The sequence below is a fragment of the Xiphophorus hellerii genome, chromosome 17 (assembly GCF_003331165.1).
Source record: "Xiphophorus hellerii strain 12219 chromosome 17, Xiphophorus_hellerii-4.1, whole genome shotgun sequence".
In the NCBI taxonomy this organism is placed as follows: domain Eukaryota; kingdom Metazoa; phylum Chordata; class Actinopteri; order Cyprinodontiformes; family Poeciliidae; genus Xiphophorus; species Xiphophorus hellerii.
This window is the reverse complement of record NC_045688.1, coordinates 1,026,564-1,047,212: the sequence shown is the minus strand read 5'-3', so window position 1 is coordinate 1,047,212 and position 20,649 is coordinate 1,026,564. Positions and strand designations below refer to the sequence as shown.

At 31.5% G+C, this 20,649-nt stretch overlaps 1 protein-coding gene across 4 annotated transcripts in view; it reads left to right on the top strand.

Moving 5' to 3' along the window:
* Positions 1-20,649, top strand: part of usp6nl (USP6 N-terminal like) — a 72,631-nt gene that overhangs the window by 30,955 nt on the left and 21,027 nt on the right. For all 4 annotated transcript variants that reach the window (XM_032589708.1, XM_032589709.1, XM_032589706.1 and 1 more), the window contains one exon: positions 2,599-2,666. In XM_032589708.1, coding sequence (XP_032445599.1) covers positions 2,599-2,666 — 68 coding nt within the window. The remainder of the gene's footprint in view (positions 1-2,598; positions 2,667-20,649) is intronic.

The following is a 20,649-nucleotide window of genomic DNA, read 5'->3' as shown; positions in this document are numbered from 1 at the left end:
TGTTAAAGATTTTTTTGTAACTTAGCTAATACGTCAACGGTCGTTATATTTCTGAGCTTCGCTGTAGCTCAGTGTGCAAACATTTGCAGGTCATATTTTTTTGTTTCTCTAGAATATTTTGCTAATTTTCAGAATGAATCAAAGAAACAATCTGTGAAATTATTGAGCATGGTTTCATTTTTTTATGCTGGAGCGATTTGTTTCCGGTTTCAGTTTAGTGGCTGAACCTCAGAGTATCGGCCTCTGTGGGAAACATTTCATTATTATTCATCGGATGAAACATCCTGAAAACTTATTTAAACATAAAAAAAAACTCCAGTCTGGTCTCCATGGGAACCAGCAGGCCTCCAGGGCTGGGAATCCCAGAAGAAGAAGAAAAAACTTCACTGTATTTGTTTGTTTGCCCCAGATCGTTTCTCTCTCTCTCACACACACACACACACACACACACACACACACGCACACACCCCCCCACACACACACACACACACACACCATCCTGTCATAAAAATGCCAGCCGGCTCAATAAGGAGCGTGTTTGTTTCTTCCCGCTGGACCCTGGAGACCCGGACAGGAAGTCAGAGAGCGACTCGAATAAAAGTCCGAAACGGGTCGGAGGAGCAGAACCGGAGCCAGTTTGTTCAAGTTAGTCCAGTTAGAGGAAGCAGTGGTCCAGTAACATCAGAACTGGGCTCAGAGAAATGTTCTGGAGAGCGAAATAAGCCTGTCGCAATCAGCAATTAAGGGCATCATAAATTAAAATGAGCTTGAAAGTTTTCATTCTGATGATTAATATTGTTTTGACGGGAAATTTTAATTACAGAGATTCGTAATCCATTTTATTTATGGTTCTGGTTGTGTTTGGTTTTTATTTATTGTTTATGGTTGTTGTGTTTTATATTGGATGTTTAAAATGTCTCCCAGTTCCAGAAGGTTCTTTATTAAATTAAGTTTATTGGTCTGTGAGACAACAAACTTCCTTTATTATGTCACAAAACAACAATATTATCGTTTATCGCAATAATTACTTGAGCAATTTATCGTGACAAGTCGAGATTAAACATAAAAGTTTCATCCGTCCGTCTGTCCGTCCATCCATCCATCCATCCATCCATCCATCCATCCATCCATCCATCCATCCTCAGTTGATATAAATTCGTTCAATCTGATCAGAATCTTCTTAATGTTTCTTTGGTTCTAAATAAATCTCTAAATAACTAAATAAATTTTACTGTCTGATGTGAGAAATAAAACCTTGAAGGTTTAGATTTTTCCATCGTCTCCCTGCAGGAAGCCGTGATTTATCCTCGGCCTCCATTAACACGTCATAAACACAACATGACCCCACTCAACATCCTCCGTGTTTAGCGCCGCGCCGATCAGGAAGTGCTTGAGAAACTCTGAGCTGCTGGTCGGGCCGACTCTCTGCGGCCGTGACAGGAAAACGATCCGACGGGTCGAGGACGGAGAACCACAGGCAGGAACTCTGCAGCTCACCAATCCATCAGAAACCGATCCGATTTCTCAATGTCTGGCTTAAGCAGATTTAATTTCTATCAAAGTCTTAAACCTAATTTTTATTTTCACTTCTTCTCTGTAAATGTTTCATGTTTCATGGACCGATCCAATATTGATATCTGTATCGGTCCCGTTTGTGAGACAATGTTCCGGATCCATAAGTGCAAATCTATTTAGTCTAATTCTAACCTTTATTTATTCAACATTATATTTTGCATTCCTAACTGCTTTTGCCAGCAGTTTGTTGCATTTTATTTTTACTTGTTTGTAGTTCTGAGTTTATAAGCAATAAATCAATTTATCACATAATAAATTTAAATGAGGTCAATAGTTTCCATTTGCATGTTTTATAGTTCTTCTCTTTTCTGTCGTTCTTCAGTCTGGTGTTTTGGTTTTTTTTGAAGAATAATTTTGTTTACAGAGGTTTTATCATTTATTTTATTAGTTGTTGTGTTTATTCATTTTAGAAATCTAAAATATATTCCAGTTCCAGTGTTAAATGTTCATTAGAAAGTAAAGTTTATGGATCTTTGAGAATGTTTTCTTCCATTACCTCAAATATCAATTTTGTTTGATTTTGTTAATGTGGGTAAGAAAAAGAGGGCAAGTTGGTGCAGAATTAGAAAGTAAATTTGTAATTCAGTACATTTATGTCTGTGTTTGGAAAAAAAAGTTTCTGTGTCGATATTGGCCGATACCAAGCCTCAGATATCGATATTGAGAGTGGAAAAAAGAGGATCAATGCATTCCTACTTTAAAAAAATAAATTACAAATGACAGAAAACGCTTTAAAAATGTGGCTTTTATTCCAATCATCCTTCCTGTCAGCTGTACGAGAAGTTTTGCTTAATTACAGGAACGTGGCTGAGTATTTTTTGTTATTTTTTGTGTTGGAGTATTTCATTCTCGTTGTATTACAACTTTATTCTTGCAATGAAATAGAATAAAATATCTTATCCTGACCGGTGTATTTTGTTATAGATCTTGATCTGAAGTTTTGACCAAACAGTTGCAGACTCCTATGGTGAATTAGCTGTTTTTCTGGACTGTAATTTATCTTTTTTTTCTCTTTGTCTGCAGCTTCTGATCAGGATGCGGCGCTGAAACTGGATCAGGAACGGGCCGAAATCGTCGCCAAATATGACAAGGTAACGGCTGAACTCCCTCTGCAGCTTCAGCTGCTGCATTTCTTTCCGGCTTCGTAAAAGCCCCGCGGTCGGCGCCGCCGTAAATCTCGGCCAAATTGCCTGTAAAACACAATGATAACAGCAGGAGCTTCACAGGACGCGCCGCCGCTCACACGGCTGTAAAATCAGCGTTTGAGAGGCGGCGGCCCCAGATGAGGCTTGGCTGATGGAAACGGAGCGCGGAAAACGCTCAGAGTGAGACCTCCCGGCTGGAGCAGAGCCATAGAAAACAACATTAATCTGAGCAAAGAGCTGACCAATCACAGAGCTGAACTGAACTTTTTAAAAGAGAAATTTGTTTTAGTTTAAGAAAATAATGAACTGGAATAAAATAAAATGTAATTAGAAGTTTTCTTCTGCAGAATTCACAATAAAACGAGGATCAAATGTTATTATTTATTATTTTTAAAAACATTAAAATATCAAATCATTCATTCATTCGTTTTTTCTGACCATCCATCCATCCATCCATCCATCCATCCATCCATCCATCCATCAGCAGTGAAGAGTCCATGATGGAGATCAGAGTTAAAGTTTTAGATCCAGATCGGATCGGATCAGTTCGTCTTCAGTGATCTTTGTTGTGTTTCTCCAGCTGGGATCCATCTGAGTTAAAACCTGATCCACTCAGAACCCGGTCAACCCTGAGCTCACCAGGAACCAGACTGTAACAGAAATAATTCCTGTCAGGTTTTCTCCTATGGCGGCCTGTGGTGGAAGGAAGGCTTTATGAGTTTCGTTATTTATTTAAAATCGTGACTTTCTGCTGAGCCAGCCCTGAAAATGCTGGCAGGGCAAACCGAGATGAATTTTTAGATATTTCACCTCAACATCTGGTCGACAGACTGAGCTGTGGAGCCTCAACCTGACACTTCAAGCCCTGCAGAACGTCGGATACACCGATGTTCCTGAGTATCTGCAGTAACAGTAAATACAGATAGTATGGACACCCGCTTCAACAAAGTATTAACTCAAATGTTAAATAAATTTAATTTGTGTTTCCATCAATGTTTTTATACCCATTTTGAAGTATTGCATTAGAAAAGGTTAATGAAACAGTAAAATTTGAAATAATTTCTCATTTTCGCAAAAATATTTTACACTCACTTGAGTGGTTTATCCGATAAAGTTAATGCATTAAAGGGGAAACGGAAACACATTTGCAGAATAAGTTCTGATGTAGCGAATGTAGTCGTGCCTTACCAGAGGCACAAAACTCCTGAAATCTTTAAGTCTGGAGTTCTCCGTTTTTCTCCATGCTACTTAGCAGCCTCTACTTCCTGTTTGTTACAGCCATGCGTAGCGTCAACATCTGAGGAAATCTCGCTTTACGTAGCCTAGTTGATTCTCTTCAAACTAGTAAATGGAGATACGACTAATAAAAATTTATTTTCATTTGAATTTGGAACAAACTTGAAATATGGCAAAAAAAGAGACAGAAAAAGAAAATGTGAAGTAGGAGTGCTTCCTCCTACTGATTTGAAGTGAATCAACCAGGCTATGAAAAGTGCGCTTTCAACAGATGATGACGTAACAAACGAGATGTAGAGATTTTGCTGCGTTTCATGTCTCTGGTAAGGCACCAGTAGATGGGAAAGTTCTCTGCATTAGACTGTGTCTCCATATCAACTTTTATAAAAAAGTTTTAAAAAATGTCAAGCGATTGTAAAAACCTTTTAGCAAAATTGAGAAAGTTATTCCAAATTTTGCTGTTTCTATCAACCTTTTCAAATGAGAATAAAAATGTTGATGGAAAAACAGTTCATATGACCTGGAAATGCTTAGATGTTATTTTCACTGATCTAAAAGGTAAAATATTTAAAGTTTAGGTTCCCCAGTAGGTGGGTTTTCTGTTTCTTGCTCTAAGGCGGTAAATTAACCTGGGTCTGTTTTATAGGACCTGAGGTTCAGATAGTGATGCAAGTGATTGTCTGGCTGCTTCATTTCACACCAGTTAACCTTCATCCTCACTTTACTCCTCTGCATCTTTACGCATATTAACGCCAACATGTTTTCTCCAAGGGCACTAAAACCTGGACTGCCCTCAGCCAATCAGAGCAGGACTCTCCAACCCAGAGGAACGTGGGAGGCATTTGATTAAGATCCGGTCGATTTTTATCAGGCCTAAACCTGCAGCAGATGATAATCTATGAGCCTGCTGATGGTCGGAAATCTGGTTTGTGTTGGAGAATCAAATCAGACTTTTTTAAAATCAGTTAACTTGATACCATGAATTTAGATTTTGTTTAATTTTCATAATGTGACCTAGTGCAAAAGGGTGAATGTGGCTACACTGTAAATTGCTTTAAATGGTCAATATGTCTGGAAAAGCTCTAAATAAGTTCAGCCCATTTAGTATACTATGAAAAAAGTTTTCATATTTTTGCTATAACACTATACTATGACTAAATTTTCATGTTTTGGACGTCATACTAAACTATGACTAAATTTTCATGTTTTCTACGTCATACTAAACTATGACTAAATTTTTATGTTTTCTACGTCATACTAAACTATGACTAAATTTTTCATGTTTTGGACGTCATGCTAAACTATGACTAAATTTTTATGTTTTCTACGTCATACTAAACTATGACTAAATTTTTCATGTTTTGGACGTCATACTAAACTATGACTAAATTTTTATGTTTTGGACGTCATACTAAACTATGACTAAATTTTCATGTTTTGGACGTCATGCTAACCTGTGACTAAATTTTTCATGTTTTGGACGTCATACTAAACTATGACTAAATTTTCATGTTTTGGACGTCATGCTAACCTGTGACTAAATTTTTCATGTTTTGGACGTCATGCTAAAAAATGACTAAATTTTTCATGTTTTGGACGTCATACTAAACTATGACTAAATTTTCATGTTTTGGACGTCATGCTAAAAAATGACTAAATTTTTCATGTTTTGGACGTCATACTAAACTATGAAAAAATTTTTCACGTTTTCAACGTCATACTAAACTATGACTAAATTTTTATGTTTTCGACCTCATGCTAAAAAATGACTAAATTTTTCATGTTTTGGACGTCATACTAAACTATGACTAAATTTTCACGTTTTGGAGGTCATACTAAACTATGACTAAATTTTTCACGTTTTCAACGTCATACTAAACTATGACTAAATTTTTATGTTTTCGACCTCATGCTAAAAAATGACTAAATTTTTCATGTTTTGGACGTCATACTAAACTATGACAAAAATTGGCGTGTTTTGGACGTCATACTAAACTATGACTAAATTTTTCATATTTTCGACGTCATACTAAACTATGACTAAATTTTTCATGTTTTGGACGTCATACTAAACTATGACTAAATTTTCACGTTTTGGAGGTCATACTAAACTATGACTAAATTTTCATGTTTTCGTCCTCATACTAAACTATGACTAAATTTTCATGTTTTGGACGTCATGCTAAAAAATGACTAAATTTTTCATGTTTTGGACGTCATACTAAACTATGACAACATTTTTCACGTTTTCAACGTCATACTAAACTATGACTAAATTTTTATGTTTTCGACCTCATGCTAAAAAATGACTAAATTTTTCATGTTTTGGACGTCATACTAAACTATGACAACATTTTTCATGTTTTGGACGTCATACTAAACTATGACTAAATTTTTATGTTTTCAACCTCATGCTAAAAAAATGACTAAATTTTTCATGTTTTGGACGTCATACTAAACTATGACTAAATTTTTATGTTTTCGACCTCATTCTAAAAAAATGACTAAATTTTTCATGTTTTGGATGTCATACTAAACTATGACTAAATTTTTCATGTTTTCGACCTCATACTAAACTATGACTAAATTTTTAGGTTTTGGACGTCATACTAAACTATGACTAAATGTTTACGTTTTGGACGTCATACTAAACTATGACTAAATTTTCACGTTTTGGACGTCATACTAAACTATGACTAAATTTTTCATGTTTTGGACGTCATACTAAACTATGACTAAATTTTCATGTTTTGGACGTCATACTAAACTATGACTAAATTTTTCATGTTTTCGACCTCATACTAAACTATGACTAAATTTTCATGTTTTCGACCTCATTCTAAAAAAATTACTACATTTCTCATGTTTTGGATGTCATACTAAACTATGACTAAATTTTTCATGTTTTCGACCTCATACTAAACTATGACTAAATTTTTCATGTTTTGGACGTCATACTAAGCTGTGACTAAATTTTTCATGTTTTGGACGTCATACTAAGCTATGACTAAATTTTTCATGTTTTGGACGTCATACTAAGCTATGACTAAATTTTCCATGCTTTGGACGACATACTAAACTATGTCTAAACTTTTAGGTTTTGGATGTCATACTAAACTATGACTAAATTTTCATGTTTTGGACGTCATACTAAACTATGACTAAATTTTCATGTTTTGGACGTCATACTAAACTATGACTAAATTTTTCATGTTTTCGACCTCATACTAAACTATGACTAAATTTTCATGTTTTCGACCTCATTCTAAAAAAATTACTACATTTCTCATGTTTTGGATGTCATACTAAACTATGACTAAATTTTTCATGTTTTCGACCTCATACTAAACTATGACTAAATTTTTCATGTTTTGGACGTCATACTAAGCTGTGACTAAATTTTTCATGTTTTGGACGTCATACTAAGCTATGACTAAATTTTTCATGTTTTGGACGTCATACTAAGCTATGACTAAATTTTCCATGCTTTGGACGACATACTAAACTATGTCTAAACTTTTAGGTTTTGGATGTCATACTAAACTATGACTAAATTTTCATGTTTTGGACGTCATACTAAGCTATGACTAAATTTTTCATGCTTTGGACGTCATACCAAACTGACTAAATTTTTCATGTTTTGGACGTCATACTAAACTATGACTAAATTTTCACGTTTTCGACGTCATACTAAACTATGATTAAATTTTCATGTTTTGGACGTCATACTAAGCTATGACTAAATTTATCATGTTTTGGACGTCATACTAAGCTATGACTAAATTTTTCATGCTTTGGACGTCATACTAAACTATGACTAAATTTTCATGTTTTGGACGTCATACTAAACTATGACTAAATTTTTCATGCTTTGGACGTCATACTAAGCTATGACTAAATTTTCACGTTTTGGACGTCATACTAAACTATGACTAAATTTTTCATGTTTTGGACGTCATACTAAACTATGACTAAATTTTCATGTTTTGGACGTCATACTAAACTATGACTAAATTTTCATGTTTTGGACGTCATACTAAACTATGACTAAATTTTTCATGCTTTAGACGTCATACTAAACTATGACTAAATTTTTAGGTTTTGGATGTCATACTAAACTATGACTAAATTTTTCATGTTTTGGACGTCATGCTAAACTATGACTAAATTTTCATGTTTTGGACGTCATACTAAGCTATGACTAAATTTTCACGTTTTGGACGTCATACTAAACTATGACTAAATTTTTTACGTTTTCGACGTCATACTAAACTATGACTAAATTTTTCACGTTTTCGACGTCATACTAAACTATGACTAAATTTTTATGTTTTCGACCTCATGCTAAACTATGACTAAATTTTTATGTTTTCGACCTCATGCTAAACTATGACTAAATTTTCATGTTTTGGACATCATACTAAACTATGACTAAATTTTTCATGTTTTGGACGTCATACTAAACTATGACTAAATTTTTCATGTTTTCGACCTCATACTAAACTATGACTAAATTTTCATGTTTTCGACCTCATTCTAAAAAAATGACTACATTTTTCATGTTTTGGATGTCATACTAAACTATGACTAAATTTTCATGTTTTGGACGTCATACTAAGCTATGACTAAATTTTTCATGTTTTGGACGTCATACTAAACTATGACTAAATTTTCATGTTTTGGACGTCATACTAAGCTATGACTAAATTTTTCATGCTTTGGACGTCATACTAAACTATGACTAAATTTTTAGGTTTTGGATGTCATACTAAACTATGACTAAATTTTCATGTTTTGGACGTCATACTAAGCTATGACTAAATTTTCACGTTTTGGACGTCATACTATACTATGACTAAATTTTTTACGTTTTGGACGTCATACTATACTATGACTAAATTTTCATGTTTATGACGTCATACTAAATTATGACTAAATTTTTTACGTTTTCGACGTCATACTAAACTATGACTAAATTTTTCACGTTTTCGTCGTCATATTAAACTATGACTAAATTTTCATGTTTATGACGTCATACTAAACTATGACTAAATTTTTTACGTTTTCGACGTCATACTAAACTATGACTAAATTTTTTACGTTTTCGACGTCATACTAAACTATGACTAAATTTTTCACGTTTTCGACGTCATACTAAACTATGACTAAATTTTTATGTTTTCGACCTCATGCTAAACTATGACTAAATTTTTATGTTTTCGACCTCATGCTAACCTATGACTAAATTTTCATGTTTTGGACATCATACTAAACTATGACTAAATTTTTCATGTTTTGGACGTCATACTAAACTATGACTAAATTTTTCATGTTTTCGACCTCATACTAAACTATGACTAAATTTTCATGTTTTCGACCTCATTCTAAAAAAATGACTACATTTTTCATGTTTTGGATGTCATACTAAACTATGACTAAATTTTCACGTTTTGGACGTCATACTAAACTATGACTAAATTTTTCATGTTTTGGACGTCATACTAAACTATGACTAAATTTTCATGTTTTGGACGTCATACTAAGCTATGACTAAATTTTTTACGTTTTGGACGTCATACTAAACTATGACTAAATTTTCATGTTTTGGACGTCATACTAAGCTATGACTAAATTTTTCATGCTTTGGACGTCATACTAAACTATGACTAAATTTTTAGGTTTTGGATGTCATACTAAACTATGACTAAATTTTCATGTTTTGGACGTCATACTAAGCTATGACTAAATTTTCACGTTTTGGACGTCATACTATACTATGACTAAATTTTTTACGTTTTGGACGTCATACTATACTATGACTAAATTTTCATGTTTATGACGTCATACTAAATTATGACTAAATTTTTTACGTTTTCGACGTCATACTAAACTATGACTAAATTTTTCACGTTTTCGTCGTCATATTAAACTATGACTAAATTTTCATGTTTATGACGTCATACTATTATACTATGACTAAATTTTCATGTTTATGACGTCATACTAAACTATGACTAAATTTTTTACGTTTTCGACGTCATACTAAACTATGACTAAATTTTTCACGTTTTCGTCGTCATATTAAACTATGACTAAATTTTCACGTTTTCGACGTCATACTAAACTATGACTAAATTTTTATGTTTTCGACCTCATGCTAAAAAAATGACTAAATTTTTCATGTTTTGGACGTCATGCTAAACTATGACTAAATTTTCATGTTTTGGACGTCATACTAAACTATGACTAAATTTTTCATGTTTTTGACGTCATACTAAACTATGACTAAATTTTTCATGTTTTCGACCTCATACTAAACTATGACTAAATTTTCATGTTTTCGACCTCATTCTAAAAAAATCACTATTTTTCATGTTTTGGATGTCATACTAACCTATGACTAAATTTTTCATGTTTTCGACCTCATACTAAACTATGACTAAATTTTCATGTTTTCGTCCTCATACCAAACTGACTAAATTTTTCACGTTTTCGACGTCATACTAAACTATGACTAAATTTTTATGTTTTCGACCTCATGCTACAAAAATGACTAAATTTTTCATGTTTTGGACGTCATACTAAACTATGACTAAATTTTTCATGTTTTGGACGTCATACTAAGCTGTGACTAAATTTTTCATGTTTTGGACGTCATACTAAACTATGACTAAATTTTCACGTTTTCGACGTCATACTATACTATGACTAAATTTTCATGTTTTCGTCCTCATACTAAGCTATGACTAAATTTTTCATGCTTTGGACGTCATACTAAACTATGACTAAATTTTCATGTTTTGGACGTCATACTAAGCTATGACTAAATTTTTCATGCTTTGGACGTCATACTAAACTATGACTAAATTTTCATGTTTTGGACGTCATACTAAGCTATGACTAAATTTTCACGTTTTGGACGTCATACTAAACTATGACTAAATTTTTCATGTTTTGGACGTCATACTAAACTATGACTAAATTTTCATGTTTTGGACGTCATACTAAGCTATGACTAAATTTTCACGTTTTGGACGTCATACTAAGCTATGACTAAATTTTTAGGTTTTGGATGTCATACTAAACTATGACTAAATTTTTAGGTTTTGGACGTCATACTATACTATGACTAAATTTTCATGTTTATGACGTCATACTAAACTATGACTAAATTTTTTACGTTTTCGACGTCATACTAAACTATGACTAAATTTTTCACGTTTTCGTCGTCATATTAAACTATGACTAAATTTTCACGTTTTCGACGTCATACTAAACTATGACTAAATTTTTATGTTTTCGACCTCATGCTAAACTATGACTAAATTTTCATGTTTTGGACGTCATACTAAACTATGACTAAATTTTTCATGTTTTGGACGTCATACTAAACTATGACTAAATTTTTCATGTTTTCGACCTCATACTAAACTATGACTAAATTTTCATGTTTTCGACCTCATTCTAAAAAAATGACTACATTTTTCATGTTTTGGATGTCATACTAAACTATGACTAAATTTTCATGTTTTGGACGTCATACTAAGCTATGACTAAATTTTTCATGCTTTGGACGTCATACTAAACTATGACTAAATTTTCATGTTTTGGACGTCATACTAAGCTATGACTAAATTTTTCATGCTTTGGACGTCATACTAAACTATGACTAAATTTTTAGGTTTTGGATGTCATACTAAACTATGACTAAATTTTTAGGTTTTGGACGTCATACTATACTACGACTAAATTTTCATGTTTATGACGTCATACTAAACTATGACTAAATTTTTTACGTTTTCGACGTCATACTAAACTATGACTAAATTTTTCACGTTTCGTCGTCATATTAAACTATGACTAAATTTTCATGTTTATGACGTCATACTATACTATGACTAAATTTTCATGTTTATGACGTCATACTAAGCTATGACTAAATTTTTAGGTTTTGGATGTCATACTAAACTATGACTAAATTTTCATGTTTTGGACGTCATACTAAGTTATGACTAAATTTTCACGTTTTGGACGTCATACTAAACTATGACTAAATTTTTCATGTTTTCGACCTCATGCTAAACTATGACTAAATTTTCATGTTTTGGACATCATACTAAACTATGACTAAATTTTTCATGTTTTGGACGTCATACTAAACTATGACTAAATTTTTCATGTTTTCGACCTCATACTAAACTATGACTAAATTTTCATGTTTTCGACCTCATTCTAAAAAAATGACTACATTTTTCATGTTTTGGACATCATACTAAACTATGACTAAATTTTTCATGTTTTGGACGTCATACTAAACTATGACTAAATTTTTCATGTTTTCGACCTCATACTAAACTATGACTAAATTTTCATGTTTTCGACCTCATTCTAAAAAAATGACTACATTTTTCATGCTTTGGACGTCATACTAAACTATGACTAAATTTTTAGGTTTTGGATGTCATACTAAACTATGACTAAATTTTCATGTTTTGGACGTCATACTAAGCTATGACTAAATTTTCACGTTTTGGACGTCATACTATACTATGACTAAATTTTTTACGTTTTGGACGTCATACTATACTATGACTAAATTTTCATGTTTATGACGTCATACTAAATTATGACTAAATTTTTTACGTTTTCGACGTCATACTAAACTATGACTAAATTTTTCACGTTTTCGTCGTCATATTAAACTATGACTAAATTTTCATGTTTATGACGTCATACTATTATACTATGACTAAATTTTCATGTTTATGACGTCATACTAAACTATGACTAAATTTTTTACGTTTTCGACGTCATACTAAACTATGACTAAATTTTTCACGTTTTCGTCGTCATATTAAACTATGACTAAATTTTCACGTTTTCGACGTCATACTAAACTATGACTAAATTTTTATGTTTTCGACCTCATGCTAAAAAAATGACTAAATTTTTCATGTTTTGGACGTCATGCTAAACTATGACTAAATTTTCATGTTTTGGACGTCATACTAACCCATGACTAAATTTTTCATGTTTTCGACCTCATACTAAACTATGACTAAATTTTCATGTTTTCGTCCTCATACCAAACTGACTAAATTTTTCACGTTTTCGACGTCATACTAAACTATGACTAAATTTTTATGTTTTCGACCTCATGCTACAAAAATGACTAAATTTTTCATGTTTTGGACGTCATACTAAACTATGACTAAATTTTTCATGTTTTGGATGTCATACTAAGCTGTGACTAAATTTTTCATGTTTTGGACGTCATACTAAACTATGACTAAATTTTCACGTTTTCGACGTCATACTATACTATGACTTAATTTTCATGTTTTCGTCCTCATACTAAGCTATGACTAAATTTTTCATGTTTTGGACGTCATACTAAGCTATGACTAAATTTTCCATGCTTTGGACGTCATAGTAAACTATGACTAAACTTTTAGGTTTTGGATGTCATACTAAACTATGACTAAATTTTCATGTTTTCGACCTCATACTAAACTATGACTAAATTTTTCATGCTTTGGACGTCATACTAAACTATGACTAAATTTTCATGTTTTGGACGTCATACTAAGCTATGACTAAATTTTTCATGCTTTGGACGTCATACTAAACTATGACTAAATTTTCATGTTTTGGACGTCATACTAAGCTATGACTAAATTTTTCATGCTTTGGACGTCATACTAAACTATGACTAAATTTTTAGGTTTTGGATGTCATACTAAACTATGACTAAATTTTCATGTTTTGGACGTCATACTAAGCTATGACTAAATTTTTCATGCTTTGGACGTCATACTAAACTATGACTAAATTTTCATGTTTTGGACGTCATACTAAGCTATGACTAAATTTTTCATGCTTTGGACGTCATACTAAACTATGACTAAATTTTCATGTTTTGGACGTCATACTAAGCTATGACTAAATTTTCACGTTTTGGACGTCATACTAAACTATGACTAAATTTTTCATGTTTTGGACGTCATACTAAACTATGACTAAATTTTCATGTTTTGGACGTCATACTAAGCTATGACTAAATTTTCACGTTTTGGACGTCATACTAAGCTATGACTAAATTTTTAGGTTTTGGATGTCATACTAAACTACGACTAAATTTTCATGTTTATGACGTCATACTAAACTATGACTAAATTTTTTACGTTTTCGACGTCATACTAAACTATGACTAAATTTTTCACGTTTCGTCGTCATATTAAACTATGACTAAATTTTCATGTTTATGACGTCATACTATACTATGACTAAATTTTCATGTTTATGACGTCATACTAAGCTATGACTAAATTTTTCATGCTTTGGACGTCATACTAAACTATGACTAAATTTTTAGGTTTTGGATGTCATACTAAACTATGACTAAATTTTCATGTTTTGGACGTCATACTAAGTTATGACTAAATTTTCACGTTTTGGACGTCATACTAAACTATGACTAAATTTTTCATGTTTTCGACCTCATGCTAAACTATGACTAAATTTTCATGTTTTGGACATCATACTAAACTATGACTAAATTTTTCATGTTTTGGACGTCATACTAAACTATGACTAAATTTTTCATGTTTTCGACCTCATACTAAACTATGACTAAATTTTCATGTTTTCGACCTCATTCTAAAAAAATGACTACATTTTTCATGTTTTGGATGTCATACTAAACTATGACTAAATTTTCACGTTTTGGACGTCATACTAAACTATGACTAAATTTTTCATGTTTTGGACGTCATACTAAACTATGACTAAATTTTCATGTTTTGGACGTCATACTAAGCTATGACTAAATTTTTTACGTTTTGGACGTCATACTAAACTATGACTAAATTTTCATGTTTTGGACGTCATACTAAGCTATGACTAAATTTTTCATGCTTTGGACGTCATACTAAACTATGACTAAATTTTTAGGTTTTGGATGTCATACTAAACTATGACTAAATTTTCATGTTTTGGACGTCATACTAAGCTATGACTAAATTTTCACGTTTTGGACGTCATACTATACTATGACTAAATTTTTTACGTTTTGGACGTCATACTATACTATGACTAAATTTTCATGTTTATGACGTCATACTAAATTATGACTAAATTTTTTACGTTTTCGACGTCATACTAAACTATGACTAAATTTTTCACGTTTTCGTCGTCATATTAAACTATGACTAAATTTTCATGTTTATGACGTCATACTATTATACTATGACTAAATTTTCATGTTTATGACGTCATACTAAACTATGACTAAATTTTTTACGTTTTCGACGTCATACTAAACTATGACTAAATTTTTCACGTTTTCGTCGTCATATTAAACTATGACTAAATTTTCACGTTTTCGACGTCATACTAAACTATGACTAAATTTTTATGTTTTCGACCTCATGCTAAAAAAATGACTAAATTTTTCATGTTTTGGACGTCATGCTAAACTATGACTAAATTTTCATGTTTTGGACGTCATACTAACCCATGACTAAATTTTTCATGTTTTGGACCTCATACTAAACTATGACTAAATTTTCATGTTTTCGTCCTCATACCAAACTGACTAAATTTTTCACGTTTTCGACGTCATACTAAACTATGACTAAATTTTTATGTTTTCGACCTCATGCTACAAAAATGACTAAATTTTTCATGTTTTGGACGTCATACTAAACTATGACTAAATTTTTCATGTTTTGGACGTCATACTAAGCTGTGACTAAATTTTTCATGTTTTGGACGTCATACTAAACTATGACTAAATTTTCACGTTTTCGACGTCATACTATACTATGACTAAATTTTCATGTTTTCGTCCTCATACTAAGCTATGACTAAATTTTTCATGTTTTGGACGTCATACTAAGCTATGACTAAATTTTCCATGCTTTGGACGTCATAGTAAACTATGACTAAACTTTTAGGTTTTGGATGTCATACTAAACTATGACTAAATTTTCATGTTTTCGACCTCATACTAAACTATGACTAAATTTTCATGTTTTCGACCTCATACTAAACTATGACTAAATTTTCATGTTTTCGACCTCATACTAAGTTATGACTACATTTTTCATGTTTTGGATGTCATACTAAACTATGACTAAATTTTCATGTTTTGGACGTCATACTAAGCTATGACTAAATTTTTCATGCTTTGGACGTCATACTAAACTATGACTAAATTTTCATGTTTTGGACGTCATACTAAGCTATGACTAAATTTTTCATGCTTTGGACGTCATACTAAACTATGACTAAATTTTTAGGTTTTGGATGTCATACTAAACTATGACTAAATTTTCATGTTTTGGACGTCATACTAAGCTATGACTAAATTTTTCATGCTTTGGACGTCATACTAAACTATGACTAAATTTTCATGTTTTGGACGTCATACTAAGCTATGACTAAATTTTTCATGCTTTGGACGTCATACTAAACTATGACTAAATTTTCATGTTTTGGACGTCATACTAAGCTATGACTAAATTTTCACGTTTTGGACGTCATACTAAACTATGACTAAATTTTTCATGTTTTGGACGTCATACTAAACTATGACTAAATTTTCATGTTTTGGACGTCATACTAAGCTATGACTAAATTTTCACGTTTTGGACGTCATACTAAGCTATGACTAAATTTTTAGGTTTTGGATGTCATACTAAACTATGACTAAATTTTTAGGTTTTGGACGTCATACTATACTATGACTAAATTTTCATGTTTATGACGTCATACTAAACTATGACTAAATTTTTTACGTTTTCGACGTCATACTAAACTATGACTAAATTTTTCACGTTTTCGTCGTCATATTAAACTATGACTAAATTTTCACGTTTTCGACGTCATACTAAACTATGACTAAATTTTTATGTTTTCGACCTCATGCTAAACTATGACTAAATTTTCATGTTTTGGACGTCATACTAAACTATGACTAAATTTTTCATGTTTTGGACGTCATACTAAACTATGACTAAATTTTTCATGTTTTCGACCTCATACTAAACTATGACTAAATTTTCATGTTTTCGACCTCATTCTAAAAAAATGACTACATTTTTCATGTTTTGGATGTCATACTAAACTATGACTAAATTTTCATGTTTTGGACGTCATACTAAGCTATGACTAAATTTTTCATGCTTTGGACGTCATACTAAACTATGACTAAATTTTCATGTTTTGGACGTCATACTAAGCTATGACTAAATTTTTCATGCTTTGGACGTCATACTAAACTATGACTAAATTTTTAGGTTTTGGATGTCATACTAAACTATGACTAAATTTTCATGTTTTGGACGTCATACTAAGCTATGACTAAATTTTCACGTTTTGGACGTCATACTAAATTATGACTAAATTTTTCACGTTTTGGTCGTCATATTAAACTATGACTAAATTTTCACGTTTTGGACGTCTTACTAAGCTATGACTAAATTTTTAGGTTTTGGATGTCATACTAAACTATGACTAAATTTTTAGGTTTTGGACGTCATACTATACTACGACTAAATTTTCATGTTTATGACGTCATACTAAACTATGACTAAATTTTTTACGTTTTCGACGTCATACTAAACTATGACTAAATTTTTCACGTTTCGTCGTCATATTAAACTATGACTAAATTTTCATGTTTATGACGTCATACTATACTATGACTAAATTTTCATGTTTATGACGTCATACTAAGCTATGACTAAATTTTTCATGCTTTGGACGTCATACTATACTATGACTAAATTTTCATGTTTATGACGTCATACTAAATTATGACTAAATTTTTTACGTTTTCGACGTCATACTAAACTATGACTAAATTTTTCACGTTTTCGTCGTCATATTAAACTATGACTAAATTTTCATGTTTATGACGTCATACTATTATACTATGACTAAATTTTCATGTTTATGACGTCATACTAAACTGACTAAATTTTTTACGTTTTCGACGTCATACTAAACTATGACTAAATTTTTCACGTTTTCGTCGTCATATTAAACTATGACTAAATTTTCACGTTTTCGACGTCATACTAAACTATGACTAAATTTTTATGTTTTCGACCTCATGCTAAAAAAATGACTAAATTTTTCATGTTTTGGACGTCATGCTAAACTATGACTAAATTTTCATGTTTTGGACGTCATACTAAACTATGACTAAATTTTTCATGTTTTCGGCCTCATTCTAAAAAAATCACTATTTTTCATGTTTTGGATGTCATACTAAACTATGACTAAATTTTCATGTTTTCGTCCTCATACCAAACTGACTAAATTTTTCACGTTTTCGACGTCATACTAAACTATGACTAAATTTTTATGTTTTCGACCTCATGCTACAAAAATGACTAAATTTTTCATGTTTTGGACGTCATACTAAGCTGTGACTAAATTTTTCATGTTTTGGACGTCATACTAAACTATGACTAAATTTTCACGTTTTCGACGTCATACTATACTATGACTAAATTTTTCATGTTTTGGACGTCATAGTAAACTATGACTAAACTTTTAGGTTTTGGATGTCATACTAAACTATGACTAAATTTTCATGTTTTCGACCTCATACTAAACTATGACTAAATTTTCATGTTTTCGACCTCATTCTAAAAAAATGACTACATTTTTCATGTTTTGGATGTCATACTAAACTATGACTAAATTTTCATGTTTTGGACGTCATACTAAGCTATGACTAAATTTTTCATGCTTTGGACGTCATACTAAACTATGACTAAATTTTCATGTTTTGGACGTCATACTAAGCTATGACTAAATTTTTCATGCTTTGGACGTCATACTAAACTATGACTAAATTTTTAGGTTTTGGATGTCATACTAAACTATGACTAAATTTTCATGTTTTGGACGTCATACTAAGCTATGACTAAATTTTTCATGCTTTGGACGTCATACTAAACTATGACTAAATTTTCATGTTTTGGACGTCATACTAAGCTATGACTAAATTTTTCATGCTTTGGACGTCATACTAAACTATGACTAAATTTTCATGTTTTGGACGTCATACTAAGCTATGACTAAATTTTCACGTTTTGGACGTCATACTAAACTATGACTAAATTTTTCATGTTTTGGACGTCATACTAAACTATGACTAAATTTTCATGTTTTGGACGTCATACTAAGCTATGACTAAATTTTCACGTTTTGGACGTCATACTAAGCTATGACTAAATTTTTAGGTTTTGGATGTCATACTAAACTATGACTAAATTTTTAGGTTTTGGACGTCATACTATACTATGACTAAATTTTCATGTTTATGACGTCATACTAAACTATGACTAAATTTTTTACGTTTTCGACGTCATACTAAACTATGACTAAATTTTTCACGTTTTCGTCGTCATATTAAACTATGACTAAATTTTCACGTTTTCGACGTCATACTAAACTATGACTAAATTTTTATGTTTTCGACCTCATGCTAAACTATGACTAAATTTTCATGTTTTGGACGTCATACTAAACTATGACTAAATTTTTCATGTTTTGGACGTCATACTAAACTATGACTAAATTTTTCATGTTTTGGACGTCATACTAAACTATGACTAAATTTTCATGTTTTCGACCTCATTCTAAAAAAATGACTACATTTTTCATGTTTTGGATGTCATACTAAACTATGACTAAATTTTCATGTTTTGGACGTCATACTAAGCTATGACTAAATTTTTCATGCTTTGGACGTCATACTAAACTATGACTAAATTTTCATGTTTTGGACGTCATACTAAGCTATGACTAAATTTTTCATGCTTTGGACGTCATACTAAACTATGACTAAATTTTTAGGTTTTGGATGTCATACTAAACTATGACTAAATTTTCATGTTTTGGACGTCATACTAAGCTATGACTAAATTTTCACGTTTTGGACGTCATACTAAATTATGACTAAATTTTTCACGTTTTCGTCGTCATATTAAACTATGACTAAATTTTCACGTTTTGGACGTCTTACTAAGCTATGACTAAATTTTTAGGTTTTGGATGTCATACTAAACTATGACTAAATTTTTAGGTTTTGGACGTCATACTATACTACGACTAAATTTTTTACGTTTTCGACGTCATACTAAACTATGACTAAATTTTTCACGTTTCGTCGTCATATTAAACTATGACTAAATTTTCATGTTTATGACGTCATACTATACTATGACTAAATTTTCATGTTTATGACGTCATACTAAGCTATGACTAAATTTTTCATGCTTTGGACGTCATACTAAACTATGACTAAATTTTTAGGTTTTGGATGTCATACTAAACTATGACTAAATTTTCATGTTTTGGACGTCATACTAAGTTATGACTACATTTTTCATGTTTTGGATGTCATACTAAACTATGACTAAATTTTCATGTTTTGGACGTCATACTAAGCTATGACTAAATTTTTCATGCTTTGGACGTCATACTAAACTATGACTAAATTTTCATGTTTTGGACGTCATACTAAGCTATGACTAAATTTTTCATGCTTTGGACGTCATACTAAACTATGACTAAATTTTTAGGTTTTGGATGTCATACTAAACTATGACTAAATTTTCATGTTTTGGACGTCATACTAAGCTATGACTAAATTTTTCATGCTTTGGACGTC